Below are 17,431 nucleotides of genomic sequence, written 5' to 3' on the forward strand. Positions count from 1 at the left end.
CAGGGAGAGATTGTTGCCCAGTTTCTGGCCCCCACCTAGGGTGGATGAAGTAATAGGTAGGGAGAGTCTAGTGGGCTTAAAATCATGGCTCACTGTCTGTGGCCGTTTTTAAGTTCCTAGTCCCCACATTACACCTATACACTGCAGGACTATCCTTTCCTTATCCAGGCTTTACTTCTGATAATTCTTTATACTTTTGATCATTTTGCTGCTACTGAATAATGTACAATCACATCATGTCCATTAATGTGATAACAATGTTGAGATATTGGTATCTTCACGGCTTCATTATTCAGCTGTTGTACGTTGTATCGAGTTTACAGGATTGAAGATCAATCATCTGATGAATGTTTGTGGTGCAGATGTATGAACACTATACTACCATGTGTCAATATTTAAGGGTGTGTTATATACTATATAATGATGGAGATGCCAGGGGGAGATACCCTGAGCCTTGGCATCTCCACAAAACTTCTCCGCCCTGTGGTCTTTTCAGCCTTTATAACCAGTGGATGAGAATCCAGTAGTATTGAGTCTGGGACATGAGCTGCAAGGTGAGTGCTGATGCGTTATAGCCTTATTACGGTGCGGTGCCATGAGACTGATGAGACTGTTATTATATGTGCAGATGCTGCGGAGCTGTGTGCTGATCCTCTCCCTGCTGGGCGCTGCCACAGGTCAGATATGTGATATATAATCTCCTGTACACTGTTATATCTTCATGTGATGATATCCTCCTCTCCTCCTGCAGGACTGTCTATCTGCTATGCTCCTGATGAGTGTTACTCACTCTCTCCTCCGTTTAGTGGCACTGCTGTAAGACCTTTTGCAGCGCTCCCTCTTTCTGTGCCAGTTCACTTCTATCTCTACACCCCAAGTCACCCGGACGAGTATGAGGTAAGTCCACGTTATTATATTGCTGTAGATGAATGTTAGCTCATGGGACAAGACAACTTTCCAATCTATCTGGTATTTCCCACTTCTCTGAGATGACGGTACTAATCTTACCTCCCGAGTGTCACAGATCTTGCAGGACTGCCCCAGATTTTGGGCTACCGGTATAGCAGGTCAGAATACGGTAAACCGTCCCAGATTATACCCCACAGCCCAAAATATACCCTCCAGGCCTGAATATCAATGGTGTAATTTGAAGCTGATGGACCCCAGTGCAAAGTCTGTGCCGGGCCCCCGACTATAATGTAGGGTTTATAGTAATAGTCTTCTCATATCAGAAAGTGAGACCTTAAGGGCCCCCTAAACCTCTTGGGCCCGGGTGCGATCGCAACCTCAGCACTCCCTCAAGTTACACCCCTGCTGAATATATACCCCTCTAGCCTGGGTATAGTCTGGGCCAGGCCACATTTTACCACTTGGGGTAAACTCAATATCAGGAGGTAGACAATAACCCAAGCCCTATCCATCCAGACCTTAATGTTATCACTTCACTGGTTTTTAATCCTTTATAAATTGAAGTTTCAAGAAGTTTTCTGGTTAACCCCTTAATGACCGCCCTATCGGGATTCTACGTCGGTCATTAAGGGTACTTCTTCTGACGCGACGCCTTTCTACGGCGCCGCGTCAGAAGAAGATTTCGGGACATCGGGTCAGTATAGTGCCGGTGTCGGGCTGTGACATCACAGCCCAGACCCGGCACTAACACCCGGGATCGGAAAAACTCTGATCCCGGGTGTTTAACCCCTTACACGCCGCGGTCAAGTATGACCGCGGCGTGCAAGTGTGTCCCCCGTGGATCGGACCCCCCCGGTGTGCTTACCGGGGGATCCGATCCCTCCTGCCGCTGCCCCGGGTCCCGACGAGTGACCCGAGGCTGTCGGCTCCTCTTCTCGCCGGGTCCTGCCTTCCTGGCAGGACCCGGCTGTAAGTAACTGAGCAAGTGTATTGCATTGTAAAGGCTTGAATAAGCGATTGGATGATCGCTTATTCAAGCCAAGAAGTAGAAAATGTAAAAAAGTTAAAAAAAAAAATTATTTTTATAATATAATTAAATAAGTAAATAAAATAAAAGTCCCATAATCTCCCCAGTAACACATAAAATGCAAATACAGTAAATAAAACACAAAAACATACATATTTGGTATCACCGCATCCGTATTAATCTGTACAATAAATCCAAATCAATATTGAACCCGCTCGGTGAACGATGAAAAAAAAACTACGAAAAACTTCCCGTAATATACAATTTTTCATCAAACACCATCACAAAAAATGTTCTAAAAAGTGATCAAAAAAAGCTACGTTCCCTAATATGATACGACTGAAAAGAACAACTCTTTTCGCAAAAATAAGCCCTCAACCAGGTCTGACAACAGAAAAATACAGAAGTTATGGCCCTATAAAGTTGTCAATAGTAAAAACAATGCGATATTCTCCAATATTGGTTTTGCTCAGGAAAATTGAGCAAAGATAAGAAAAACTATATAAATGAGGTATCACCGCGATCGTAGTGACCAGAGAATAAAGATAAAATATTATTTTTACATTACGGTGAACGGGGGGAAAAAAATGCTAAAAATCCAAAATAAAAATTGATGATTTTGTTTGTGCCCCCCTTGAAATAGTTAATAAAATCTCATGAATAAGCTATAGACCCCCCTAAATGAATTATCTATACATTGTATCTCATCCCGTACATAATAAGCCCTCATATGTTTGCATTACCAAAAAAAATAAAAATGTATAGGTCGTACAATGTGACAATACAAATCTGCTGTGAATGACGCCTCCATTCATTCTATACTCGGCCGTGCGAGTTTACCACCACATATGGGGTATCGCTACACTCGGGAGGAATTGGGCATCAAACGTTGCAGTGCGTTTCATCATTTAATTTATTCTGAAACTGTCAGTTTGGCCTAAATTAATGTATTTTCCAAAAAAATTCCATAGTTTCTAAATCGCAGGTCCATATTGTTTTAACCCATGTGAAACACTTAAAGGGTTAATGGACTGAATAGAAGTTGTTTTACATATGTTGAGGGGTGAAGTTTCTATAGTGGGGTAATTTATGGGGTGTTACTATTATTTAGGCCTCTCAAAGTCACTTGGAAGCTGAGTTTTCCCTCAAAATGTGAGTTTTGGCAATTTTCATGAAAATGAGAAAAATCGCACCTAAAGTTCTGCGCCTCATAACATCCTAGAAAAATGACCGGAAGCATAAAATATCATCTCAACATAAAGCAGACATTCCGTAAATGTAATTTATCAAGCTTTTTGGGTATTTTTACTTCCCATCTGGAAAGCAGAACATTTCAAACTTGGAAAATGAAGAATTTTTACAAACTTTTGCCAAATTTTCACTTTTTTTCAGAACGAATCGCAAAACGTATCACTTAAATTTTATAACTAACATGAAGTACAATGTGTCACGAGAAAACATTCTCAAAATCACCAGGATATGTTAAAGCGTTTCGAAGTTATAACCAATTATCGTGAGACAGGGCAGATTTGAAAAATCGAGTCTGGTCATTGAGCTGAAAACTAGTGTCGGTGATAAGGGGTTAAAGGGAGTCCAGTCTATTGTGGGTTTTTGTTACGGTTTCTATGCAACGAGAATATCGGGCTGCTGACACTTTTTCTATAACCTGCACCAGGATCCGCGCACAATTTATAGCAGATTTCTATATCATGGCAGATCTGGCGTACAATGATGTGAAGCCGGTGCCTCCTCGTATACTGGGATATTGTGCAGGAGGAACATGGCGGCTGCTACACAATGTGCACGGTCAGGATAAATTCCCCCCATTATGTGTTTGGAGTTTTACTACTAGTTGTTTGTAATGTAGTCACTCACTCGTCTGCTGAAGAGTAAGCCCCTTCTACACAGGGCCAGCGCCCACATTGGGCGTACCTGGGGAAGTGCCAGGGCCCAGGGCTGCTGGGGGCCCCCATAAGGCTGTCAGGGGGCCTGTATCAAATAAATCCATAGAAGGTTAGGGGGGCTATGTATAAAAAAACTATGAGGGGACTGTTTGAGATGATAAATTGGTGAATATTTTAGGGAACAGGAGACAGTTTCAGTTTCTGAAATTTTAATGCCGCCACATGAGTTCACTGCAAAGTGTAAATTAAATACAGTAAATTGAATAAAGCCCCTCCTGTTCAGTTATATACAGATCCCATTCACATCCCCCTCCTGAAATTAAAATCTAGCCCCTATAGATAGAACCCCCCATTTTATTATATTCCCTATCCCATTACTATCCCCTAGTTTTAATATATAAAAAATAAGAGTAAAGAGCCTGTCAAGGGTTCCTCTATTGGGGAGGTAACATATTTAGGACTGGCTCCAGACCATGCAGGGGACAGTAGGGGAAGAGGTATAAACAGGTTAGGTGTCACCAGTCTTCATCCAGGGATATCAGGATTACGGGATGTCCGATCCAGTTGTGGCCTAGTTATCCCTATTCACTCTGACTCCTGGACCCCTTCAATTGCTCCCAGCCCTTACAAGGGCGGTCCCGTGTCTGCCCCTGCAGCGGCTATTGTGCCCTAGAGCTCAGACAGATATTACCATAAAATCCCTATGCGTTTCGTGCAAGGGTTAAATTGCACTCATCAGGGGATACAAACAATAAATCAAGTACTGATAGGCTTGCTGTTCCTGAGTGGGCTGTGTATGCTGGAGACCGGGCAGTGGCTCGTCCAGCATAAGCAAGCATTCACCTCCGCCGACGCCGTACTTTGTACCTAGTGATTAGGTGAACGCTTGCTTATGCTGGACGAGCCACTGCCTGGTCTCCAGCCTGTAGTTAGGGCCAGCATACACAGCCTGGGAGCTGGATCGGACATCCCGTAATCCTGATATCCCTGGATGAAGACTGGTGAGACCTAACCTGTTTATACCTCTTCCCCTACATGTACCCAAAGTTGATGGTTGGCTTATTGTTACCCATGTATGCTTGTAGATCCGTTTTCATACTGATGGATAGGACACATTGGTGTCCACTTTGGTGATTTTTTTTCACTAGGTTTGTTTTATATTTATGCTTTTCCACTTTAGCCGCAGACACATTTGTGGCTTTTTATTGTATATTAATTAAAAGTTAAGTCTTATGTACTACTGGGCACCTTGCTTATATTATAGTTTTAATATATACAATACACCATAAGAGCCCCTCCCCATAAATGTCCCCCTTCTTAATTAGCATTTGGCTCCATATACAACCCTCCCCAGTTACACACAGAACCCAACAGCCCAACCCCCAGCTCAATTATTATCCACCTGTCTCCTTCTTCCCCTGGCTCCTGTGCCGGGCCCCGGTTCTGTGTCGGGAGGCAGGTGGTGTGACATCATCACACGCCACCCGTGTCCTCCACAGTTACAGAGCAGAGAGACACAGAGGCAGGTGAGATTAGAGAGACCGTACAACAGCGGATGAAAATAAACTCATGAAGTTGCAAATTTGGGTCACAAAAATATATAAGTATAATTTTTTTCATCAATTTTTTCATCGTAAGCACCATGAATCCGATCTTGTACGATCTCGGAAGCAGTGCAGTGCTGGGTCTGGACAGTATTTGGAAGGGGAGAGATTTCATGATACTAAATTGTATTTCATTTATGGATATTTTTCAAATAAAAAGTATCTTTTCAGCTTTTAAAATAAATAGTCTTTTCTGTTCATGTATTCCCTTCTTCAGTTCAGTATAGCTGCACATTATTCATATATATCCTTTATTATCATATTATCCTATTATACATAGGACTGTATTTTAGTTTGCATTCCGTATTTTTTTTTTCAATTTTTAAAATTTTATTTAACAAACCAAGAATAACATACATGACATTACCAGGGAGGCATGTCCACCAGGGGCGTAACTACAGCGGTAGCAGTCATAGCAACTGCTATGGGGCCCACAGTATAATGGGGGCCCCGGCATCTGGGGTATTTAGTGTGAATATGCTGTATGTGTGTATTTGTGACGTGTATATGCTCTAAATGTGAATGCGTATGCGATGTGTATATGCTGTATGTCTGTGTATATGGTGTGTATGCACTGTATGCATATTTTTACAAGGTATGGGGGCCCCATTCAGAAGTTCACTATGGGGCCCTACCTCTCCAAGTTACCATTAAGGGAACCCCCATAGCAGCTGCTGGGCCCCATCATAGACAAAAAAGTCGAATGTGGGGACCAAGGGTGAGACCTTCATGGGGGCACTGGTGAGAGGTGACATCACACATTCATCACTGGGGGTCTGGGTGCCATAAATAAGAGGTGACCCACAATCCGGATTGTGGATTTCGTACCCCAGAAGACTCGATCCTGTCTTTTCTGCTTCCTTCATGGCTGGATCCATTGAGTTAAGGGTGTCAATCATCACCTGGGGGTCTGCGCCATGAGATTATACCAGTCACTTACATTTATCCGCAATTATTGTATCTTCTCCACCAGGAAATCTTCCCCGACACTCTCAGCAGCTCCGGGTTTAACTTCACCAGAAAGACTAGAATTGTATGTCATGGATTCACAAACAATGGAAAGGAGCCCTGGATCAGAGATATGTGCCAGGTACAGGACACCCGACTGACCGCACTGCAATGTGTCATCACCTGCATCCCTGACCCCAACAATTCTGATTACATAGTGACAACCTATAAAGATTATACAGGCAACAATAGGAGGAGTTGTCAGAATACAAAATATATAGCCACCACTAGGGGGAGCTCACTACATACACATTATACAGCCACCACTAGGGGGAGCTCACTACATACAGATTATACACCACCACTAGGGGGAGCTCACTACATACAGATTATACAGCCACCACTAGGGGGAGCTCACTACATACAGATTATACAGCCACCACTAGGGGGAGATCACTACATACAGATTATACACCACCACTAGGAGGAGCTCACTACATACATCTTATACACCACCACTAGGGGGAGCTCACTACATACACATTATACAGCCACCACTAGGGGGAGCTCACTACATACAGATTATACAGCCACCACTAGGGGGAGCTCACTTCATACAGATTATACAGACACCACTAGGGGGAGCTCACTACTAACATATTATACTGTACATCCACCACTAGGGGGAGCTCACTACTTACAGATTATACAGCCACCACTAGGGGGAGATCACTACATACAGATTATACGACACCACTAGGGGGAGCTCACTACATACAGATTATACACCACCACTAGGGGGAGCTCACTACATACAGATTATACAGCCACCACTAGGGGGAGCTCACTACATACAGATTATACACCACCACTAGGGGGAGCTCACTACATACAGATTATACACCACCACTAGGGGGAGCTCACTACATACAGATTATACACCACCACTAGGGGGAACTCACTACATACAGATTATACAGCCACCACTAGGGGGAGCTCACTACATACAGATTATACCGCCACCACTAGGGGGAGCTCACTACATACAGATTATACAGTCACCATTAGGGGGTGCTCACTACGTACAGATTATACAGCCATCACTAGGGGGAGCTCACTACATACAGATTATACAGCCATCCCAAGGGGGAGTTCACTACATATAGATTATACAGCCAACACTAGGGGGAGCTCACTACATACAGATTATGCACCCACCACTAGGGGGAGCTCATTACATACAGATTATACAGCCAACTCTTAGATAAAACACTATACATTTGAAGTTGCTGTGTGTTTCAATGAAGAATATTAACACTTATTTCTGCATTCTCCATTTTGCTTCTGGTTGTGCTTATTTTCACTCATTTTCTTCTACAACTTAAAGGAATTTTTTAAGGAAGAAGAAGTGAACTGCGTTGCTGTAGACTGGGGAGTCGCTTCCTTCAATGTCTATATTCAAGCTGTTAATATTGTACGCACTGTTGCAAGAAAAATTGCTGATGTATTGCAAATCCTGGAGGTGAGTCATGAACAGAGGCTAAACATTACACATGGTTATGGTGCTCGGTTTAGTACAGGGGACACTACGGAGCTTGGTGCAGTACAGGGGACACTATGGTGCTCGGTGTAGTACAGGGGACACTATGGAGCTTGGTGCAGTACAGGGGACACTATGGTGCTCGGTGTAGTACAGGGGACACTATGGTGCTCGGTGTAGTACAGGGGACACTATGGAGCTTGGTGCAGTACAGGGGACACTATGGTGCTCGGTGTAGTACAGGGGACACTATGGTGCTCGGTGTAGTACAGGGGACACTATGGTGCTCGGTGTAGTACAGGGGACACTATGGAGCTTGGTGTAGTACAGGGGACACTATGGTGCTTGGTGCAGTACAGGGGACACTATGGAGCTTGGTGCAGTACAGAGGACACTATGGTGCTTGGTGTAGTACAGGGGACACTATGGTGCTTGGTGCAGTACAGGGGACACTATGGAGCTTGGTGCAGTACAGAGGACACTATGGTGCTTGGTGTAGTACAGGGGACACTATGGTGCTTGGTGTAGTACAGGGGACACTATGGTGCTTGGTGTAGTACAGGGGACACTATGGTGCTTGGTGTAGTACAGGGGACACTATGGTGCTTGGTGTAGTACAGGGGACACTATGGTGCTTGGTGTAGTACAGGGGACACTATGGTGCTTGGTGTAGTACAGGGGACACTATGGTGCTTGGTGTAGTACAGGGGACACTATGGTGCTTGGTGTAGTACAGGGGACACTATGGTGCTTGGTGTAGTACAGGGACACTATGGTGCTTGGTGTAGTACAGTGGACACTATGGTGCTTGGTGTAGTACAGGGGACACTATGGTGCTTGGTGTAGTACAGGGGATACTATGATGCTTAGTGCAGTACAGTGGACACTATGGTGCTTGGTGTAGTACAGGGGACACTATGGTGCTTGGTGTAGTACAGGGGACACTATGGTGCTTGGTGTAGTACAGGGGATACTATGGTGCTTGGTGTAGTACAGGGGACACTATGGTGCTTGGTGTAGTACAGGGGACACTATGGTGCTTGGTGTAGTACAGGGGATACTATAGTGCTTGGTGTAGTACAGGGGACACTATGGTGCTTGGTGTAGTACAGGGGACACTATGCTGCTTGGTGTAGTACAGGGGACACTATGGTGCTTGGTGTAGTACAGGGGATACTATGGTACTTGGAGTAGTACAGGGGACACTATGGTACTTGGAGTAGTACAGGGGACACTATGGTACTTGGAGTAGTACAGGGGACACTATGGTACTTGGAGTAGTACAGGGGATGCTGTAGCTCTTTGGGGTGTAAGTATTTTTCCAGTGATTTTGTTTTTTTGTTTTTATAAAGGAAAATCATTACTATTCTTCCGGAAATGTTCACCTCATTGGACACAGTCTCGGAGCGCAAATTGTGGGGTTTGTTGGGAAGTTTCAAAAGAACATTTATCGGATCACAGGTGAGGAAACTGCTCTTGCAACATCTTCACCGGGAGCTGATAAGACTCAGGAGACGAGTGACCGGCCTGGTTGTGCGGTCCTGTTATCTTAGTCCTGTTGTAGACCTCCTGCACGCCTATCAGTAGGGTGAAGCAAGAAGAGGGGACCACGTGGTCACAAGTTTTAGATGTTACAGGGGAGGTTAGGGATGGTAGCGGCTTGAATCAGGGACTTACACTTGGAACAGAGATGATGATCAATGTACAGTTCCTTTATGGCAGCAAGTCAGGAGCAGGAACAGTTTGTGAAACTTCCCTCGCTGGTGACATATAACAGCCGTGTCCAATAACTGGTTTCAGTGCAGATAAATTTGCCTTTGGTTCAGGGGCAGGAACCCGTCTTCAGCTCTGCAGCACTGGCCAAATCTTCTTGGTGCCGCCAACTATTTGATATCAGTGCAGAATGCAGAACAAGTACAAACACCCCCAGTGGACAGAAAACAGCTTCCTGGGTTTTCTTTTTCCGTCTTTACATTTAACTCTGAGTAAAATAATTTCATTATTGTAAGAGGATGGGTTCTGCAAAGTCACCTTGCTCCCAGGATCTGATGGGTTCAGCAGAGTCATCTCACTATCATAAGAGGATGAGGACCAGGATAAGATAGATTCATCAGAGTTATCTGATTATCATAGGGCAGTGGTGGCGAACCTATGGCACAGGTGCCAGAAGTGGCACTCAGAGCCCTCTCTATGGGCACCCGCACCATCACCCCAGCGCAGAGTTTGCCAGACAGGACTCAAGGCCTCTTGCTGTCCCAGGCAGCCCAGAACCCTATAAATTAGCGGCAATGATAATCCAAACTTCTTCCCCTTCTTTCTACTGTATTGGTGTCGTCAGGGGCCTATACAATTTAAACATGTGAAAGAGTCGCTCCGGCACTTTGCAAAAAATACGTGGGTTTTGGTTGTAGTTTGGGCACTCAGCATCTAAAAGGTTTGCCATCACTGTCATAGGGGGATAGTGTGATCAGTATCATATTACAGTCACGAGAAGAAGGGGTTTGAAGAGTCATCTCAATGGCATACAAGGATGGGGTCATCAGAGTCATCTCACTATCATAAGAGGATGGGGATAGCAGAGTCATCTCACTATCATAAGAGGATGGGGATAGCAGAGTCATCTCACTATCATAAGAGGATGGGGTCATCAGAGTCATCTCACTGGCATACAAGGATGGGGTCATCAGAGTCATCTCACTGGCATACAAGGATGGGGTCATCAGAGTCATCTCACTATCATAAGAGGATGGGGATAGCAGAGTCATCTCACTATCATAAGAGGATGGGGTCATCAGAGTCATCTCACTGGCATACAAGGATGGGGTCATCAGAGTCATCTCACTGGCATACAAGGATGGGGTCATCAGAGTCATCTCACTATCATAAGAGGATGGGGATAGCAGAGTCATCTCACTGGCATACAAGGATGAGGTCCCAGATTCTGGGATTTTCAGTCATCTCCTTACCTCAGAGGAAGTCAGCAGAGTCATTCAATTATCATTAGCGCAGTGTCAAAGGTTGTTCCTGCTATGCATCCTCATGGCCACCACCCTGAAAGAAGCTTCTCTGACTTTCATTGGGATCAGCACCATGGTAGCTCCTCTTATGGTCCCTGGCTCTGAAGATAATGTATGATGCCACAAGACATCTTCCATGAACGCTGAAGGTTTTCTGATGTTGTTCTCCTTTATTTCCATGATGGCGGATTATTTGACCCTTCCTTCGCGTCGAAAGGGCTTGACACAGCGGCGCCATATTTTGAAGGAGCGGGTGATGCTGTGGGTCTAAGTAGGAATGACGCCACATTTGTAGACTCCATCCACACCAGCGCTCTGCCTTTGGAGAAGCTTGGTGAGTGTAATATATCTTTATCATAATTTTTATTCTGGTACCATATCCATGTAGTAACCTTGGTCCCTTTGCTGTCTCCGTGTAGTAATTCTGTAAATTGTAATCTCCGTTTAGGTAACATTTTAAAGTAGTAATCTTTTTTCTGGTAATGTAGCTATGCAGCATTTGTAGTAACTTGATTCCAGTACTGTTTCTATGTCGTAACTTAGTTATGGTAGCATATCTAGGTAGAAATTCTAGTTGTAGACCTGTTTCTGTGTGGCAATCTTGGTTCCAGTGCTGTATCTAAATAGTAATCTTAATTCTGGTAATTTGTTCAAGTAGACATCTTGATTCCAGTCCTGTTTCTATGTAGTATTCTTGGTTCTACTTCTGTATCTATGTAGTAATCATGGTTTTGTTCCTGTATCTATAAAATAATCTCGGTTCTGTATACAAACCTTTGATTCTGCAGCTCTCTCTATATTGTAGGCTTGGTTCTGGTTCCATATCTATGTAGTAGCTTGGTTCCAGTGCTGTATCAGTACAGTAAGATTTGTTTTTGTACCGTTCCTACTGTTTTGTTATATTACTGTTTTATACAGTGAATGTCAGATTATCTAAAAAAGCTAGGCCTTCGGGGACACCACAATCCACGACATGTGATAGTCTTAAACTAATGTATTTGATGTGGTGTAGTATAAGATGCTAAATTATTTTCATATGAGGGAGTACCAACACAATTACCCATCAGGGACCCTGGATATTAGATCTATGATTGGTTTCTATTAGGTCCTTAAGACAATTTTGGTGCAAAAATTAGTGATGGTTGTAGGAATGTAATCAACAGAGGTCATGGGTCTAGATGGGGAGTCTCGCTGGGGGTTGGGTTGTGAGATATTACAGGAGTCTGGACCTGAGGTCTTACAGGTGTCTAAATGTGTGGTCTAAGATGTTGTAGGAGTTTGGATGTGGGGTCTCTAATGTCTATGGATCAGGGCTCCAGAGTCTCGCAGGTGTCATGGGGTTTGGGTTTTATGGAGGGGGTCTTGGAGGTTTCTAAATGTGTGGTCTATTGTGTTTAGTGTAATAGTTTGGGTCTGGGGACTCACAGGTGTCTGGAAGTGTGGTCTGGTGGTCAGCCATCAATAAGGAGTCATTTTCAAAACGCGTAGGATTTTCTGCATTTTTCCTGGGTCTCCCAGTAATAAAAACATGCGGTCTGGGGTCTGGGATCTTGCAGCGGCCATGTTGTGGTTTTTGGGTGTGCAGCTATAGCTAAGAAATTACAAATGAGCTGTTTTTATTGTCTTCAGGTTTGGGATTCATCAACCCTGTCGGTCACGTTGACTTCTATCCTAATGGAGGTGGATTCATGCCAGAGTGTCCGAACATCACCACTGTCCAGCTCCAAGGTAAATCCATGGATAACCGAGTCACAGAGTGAGACGAAGAAAGTCTCCATCCAAACCATGATTTCCTCCACATCTCAGTCACCGGTCTGGGCACTTTCTGTCCATACCCCATGTGGGACCCTGTGGTACCTGCTGGAGCCTGTCTCTTCCAGTATAATCAACCTCTTCTAATATTGCAGATATTTGCATGCTTCCCATCATCTTGGGACCCTACAGCTGCTCACAATCTTATCTGGCCATGTTTGAGGGCTGCGAGGAGTTGGTGAAGGACGTCACTATCACAGCCACTGAACTGAAAGGTAAGATTCCTGGAGGTATTGCGATAAAATGGGTTGTGTCAATATCTAACTCCTAACGTCTAAAAATAAGGGGTCTGTGTCTCCTGACTTGCTCCATACCATTCAGTCTTCTGGATTTCAGATGATCTGTAAGATGTTGAAAATATTATAGGTGGGGTTAAGACATTGTAACAGTTTGTAAAGCCAAAAGACTCCTTAGCATAATTAAAAAAAATATTTTAGAAGGAAAGAGGCCATAGGTAACAAATATAAGAAGATTACCACAGTCACCGTGCCAGGAGTAAGTGTCCCTGGTTTATCATGAAGGATTTTAATGGACCACTATTAGGGGGGTGCAAGACAATTTACACCTCTGCAGACACAGTGGCATCAACAGTATTCACAGAGTTCCCTTCAAAATAACACAAAAGGAGACACAGAAGCGTATGGCCAATAATGTTATTTGCCATTGATGGATTTATGCCACAAAAGCGCATATCTCAATCTGTTCTGGAGACCTCGGATGAGGAGATATAGAACTCTTAATGGAAGCATAGTAAGTGGGTCATGTTTGTTCCCAAAAGATGCTAGAGAACTCGATGGGTCTGATGGTTCCAGAACCACACTCCTTTGACTCCCATTGAGGCATTAGTATTCATCCTGGGTTCTGGATTTGGTCCAGATTGGAGGTCCGGGAACTGGAGGGGTTTGATGGTTCCAGAACCATAATCCTATGGTGTCGGGAGAGAGGGCCCGATCAACCTATTTCTGCCATTAAACGTCAGAGCAGCCATTGTATTTCTGCAGTCAGCCCTGTCAGAGGGAGCCATGTGCAGTACCACCACCACCTACTGGCCATTGCTAGTATTGTGTATCATTATAATATTTTACTATTTATGTTTATTGTTTAATATGTAATTCGTTCACATGATAGCAGATGGGCCTTCTAATTGGCTGGCCACTCAGAACCTTCTAGAAGGTCTTCCTCCCTGGGTTTGGTGTTAAGTGTTGCTGTAGTATCAGTGAAGAACTTATTTGTGTAGGAAAGTGGAAAGTGTTGAGTACTGGAGACAGAGAGCCATCCTTCCTACCATCACTGCAGACCTGCCAAAGCTTAATCCAACCCCAGATTAAGGAGATATTTTTTGTGCTTCAGCCTCAAATCTGAGATAATAATCCAGGCCTGAGTTGCACTCAATGCAGACAGACTCTGTTATATTGTTGTTGTTGCTGTTGGATTTCAATTTTTAAATAAAGAACTGTGGGGCAGATTTACTTACCCAGCCCATTCGCGATCCAGCGGCGCCTTCTCTGCGGTGGATTCGGGTCCGGCTGGGATTCACTAAGGTAGTTCCTCCGCCGTCCACCAGGTGGCGCTGCTGCGCTGAAGAGCATAGGAACGCACTGAAATTCACCGAGCTGGACCAAGTGAAGGTAAGTGCGTCCCAAGCGACACATTTTCCGTTTTTAAATGCGGCGGTTTTTCCGAATACGTCGGGTTTTCGTGCGGCCACGCCCCCCGATTTCTGTCGCGTGCATGCCGGCGCCGATGCGCCACAATCCGATCGCGTGCGCCAAAAACCCGGGGCAATTCAGGGGAAATCGGCGCAAATCGGAAATATTCGGGTAACACGTCGGGAAAACGCGAATCGGGCCCTTAGTAAATGACCCCCTGTGAGTTGGAATTAACATGTGTTCTGTGTGCCCCCCGGATATCGACATTACCATCATGGGGCTCCCCTATACCACAGCCTAAGACACTTGCCAGCCAGGATTGGCCCAGGGGGATCTTGACAGCTGTTTCCCCCCCTTTTTTACAGCATACCCATGATCCCTGACAGATGTTGGAGTAGTATTATCAGCCAGAAGAAGTCCACCATGACCTCATTTTATTGTATCTAAAATTGCTTAGATGGCTGCATGGCACAACAACACAACCAAGTAGTGAGAATAGGTTGTTACATTGTGCACTATATGTATGCATGTCTGTTGTTAACCCAAGCCTAAATACCTTTTACACTATGCTCGTATTACATTATTTATCTTTCCTGAGGCTGTGCAGGCTGTGAGGCCTATAAGTCTATAAATATAGTCTCTTGGGACTTTTGGTCATGAGGCTTCAGTTACTGAATACAAAGACTACAGAGAATGCTGTCTGCTTATTGTCGTGTTTCTGATGCAGCAGAGCCAACCTGGCTCCCCAAACATCATTGCCAAACAAGTCGACCTCAGGTGCAGGGTGAGGTTCCTGCTACAATAGGACTTTTCCTACTGTCACAGCCAGCCAACGAGAGTTCTGCTAGCCCTCAGAGGAAGGATTTGGCCATCAGCCTGTTTCCTGCTGCAGTTACAGTTCTTCCAATAAAGGAACTGTGGTATTTTCAAGTTTTCCATTTGCTGTGTGTCCCTGACCTGCCGCTATGGGAGGGGCACAGGGGAAACCTTCATAGTCACACAGTCTCCCCTCTTCTTGATTCAGCTTGCCAACCCAGATTGGTGTGCATGAGAACTTGCCTAGGATAAAAGTATCCATTAATACCCACAGCCTAGCCACCATCAAGCCAGGCAATCTTATCCTACCTCAGGCTGCCCCTGCATACTGTCGACCCCCTAGGTGGGAATGTTGCAGGTACATCAGGTTGAAAAAGATACAGAACATCTTACCCAGACCAAAGTTACATGTGTTTCGTTAGGGCGAGACTGTCTGCGATTCTGAAGCCAGGGATAATGCAGGTCTGATCTCTATGTAGGATCACGTTCAAGACAACAATCAACTTGTTGGCTAGCACATTTTCAGAATCTAGTTGTCCGAAGGAAACCAGTTCTTCAGGTCACACCTCACTCTCTTCCACATATACAGGATTGTGATCATTCCTTGCCTCAAACATTTTGCCCTCCACCACCATCCAAGAGGTCTAGCAAGTCCATGTAGGTGAGGTCCCCCTGTACCATGGTTAGCTTGACTGGTAGCACGTCCTGCCAAGTCTAAAGGATTTGGAGGCAAAGTGCAGCTGATCCACCATTAGAGAGGCATCTGTAGCCGAGGCATCTTCTGGATTAATTGTGTTAGTGAGTTGTCTGTGGGTTTTTGGGATTGGAGGCTGCTGTAGAAGACCCTCATCACTGCTTCTCCCCCTCTGTGCTTTCAGTTTCATCTTCAGGGGTGTATGGCCAGTGTTGACCTTCATGATGAAGAAAGAGTTCACCCTTCACCTGGTTGTCCACTGTGGCACAAAAGATGATTCATACAGTAATTTTTATATATTTTTTTTTTCTAGAGATATTTATCAATGTGTTCTGTAATCACTTCCGGGCCATCCACTACTACATTGACAGCATCAACAATTATGAGAAGTATAAGGCCTGTCCCTGCCGATCACTGGAGACCTGCCGTCAGGTAAGTACATGCACCTTCAGAACCTACATGAAACCCCGTCCTGTCATATCATTCTGCTACTTCTAGGCTTCACCTTTAAGGGGGCCCTATACCTATCCTAGCAGCCTGTTCTCTCCCACATACCTCATTATTTTGGGGTGATTGGGGCAGATATGGACCCTACCCTAGATGACTTGGACTGATTTGGCTCCAAATATTGCATGATGATTCCCCTTCTTCACATCACTATCCAAAGCTGCAATGTGAGTGGGGGCAGAGGCCACCTACCTCCACATGTCTACAACAGAGCCAGACCCCTAGTAGGTAAGTAACCCTACAACCTGGTGCACCACCTGTACCCCTTTACTCTCTCTAACTGTCTCATGGAATATACCATTGCGTGAACCTTCAAGAGGTGTGAGACGCCCACCTACCTACCCAAGAATTAATACCATGGGTGGGATGGGGTCAGAGCGGTGGTGCAGCCCTAGAGAACATGTCATAGGTGACAGGAGCCCCGGTCACCATGGAATTTATATCCTTTACAAAACATTTCTAATTTTTTTTAATCTATTTTTTCCATACAATTAAACATTTTCCTTATTTTTCCTGATCGTTTTCATCCTTCTATTTTTGCAGGGAATATCGGAGCCGTGTTCTGAGGACGAGGTCCAGTACATGGGTCACCGCGCTAAACCCCCGTTATCCCAGGAGTGGCAGATGTATACTCTCTCTACAGCGTAGACTCCCAGCATAGAGAGAGCGACCCCATGAGAATACTAGGAGTAGTGATAATAAGAGATGTATGACATCACCAGCAGCGGATTATAATATACTCATCATCATAATAAAGAGGATTCATGCAAAAGTGGAAATAAACTTGATATCAGTTACTAAAGGTGAAGACTCTGTCCACCCCATATCCTCAATACCTGTCACTAAATACAGGAGATCCCCAGGTTATACCAGCTGTACATATATCATTATATACAGGAGATCTCCAGGTTATACCGGCTGTACATATATCATTATATACAGGAGATCCCCAGGTTATACCAGCTGTACATATATCATTATATACAGGAGATCCCCAGGTTATA

At 44.6% G+C, this 17,431-nt stretch overlaps 1 protein-coding gene across 1 annotated transcript; it reads left to right on the plus strand.

Moving 5' to 3' along the window:
* Positions 1-447: 447 nt before the first annotated feature.
* LOC140105805 (inactive pancreatic lipase-related protein 1-like) lies at positions 448-17,229 on the plus strand. Its single transcript, XM_072129905.1, has 11 exons — positions 448-554; positions 629-677; positions 752-897; positions 6,418-6,534; positions 7,780-7,914; positions 9,285-9,393; positions 11,167-11,283; positions 12,579-12,677; positions 12,857-12,976; positions 16,234-16,352; positions 16,971-17,229. The coding sequence occupies exons 1-11, from the start codon at positions 543-545 to the stop codon at positions 17,073-17,075; spliced, it is 1,128 nt and encodes a 375-aa protein (XP_071986006.1). The 5' UTR covers positions 448-542; the 3' UTR covers positions 17,076-17,229.
* Positions 17,230-17,431: the final 202 nt, after the last annotated feature.

The sequence above is a fragment of the Engystomops pustulosus genome, chromosome 11 (genome assembly GCF_040894005.1).
Source record: "Engystomops pustulosus chromosome 11, aEngPut4.maternal, whole genome shotgun sequence".
In the NCBI taxonomy this organism is placed as follows: Eukaryota; Metazoa; Chordata; class Amphibia; order Anura; family Leptodactylidae; genus Engystomops; species Engystomops pustulosus.

Coding starts and splice junctions, on each gene's coding strand:
- LOC140105805 (XM_072129905.1), top strand. Junction 898..6,417: donor GTCACCCGGACGAGTATGAG/GTAAGTCCACGT, acceptor CTTCTCCACCAG/GAAATCTTCCCCGACACTCT. Junction 9,394..11,166: donor GAACATTTATCGGATCACAG/GTGAGGAAACTG, acceptor TCGCGTCGAAAG/GGCTTGACACAGCGGCGCCA.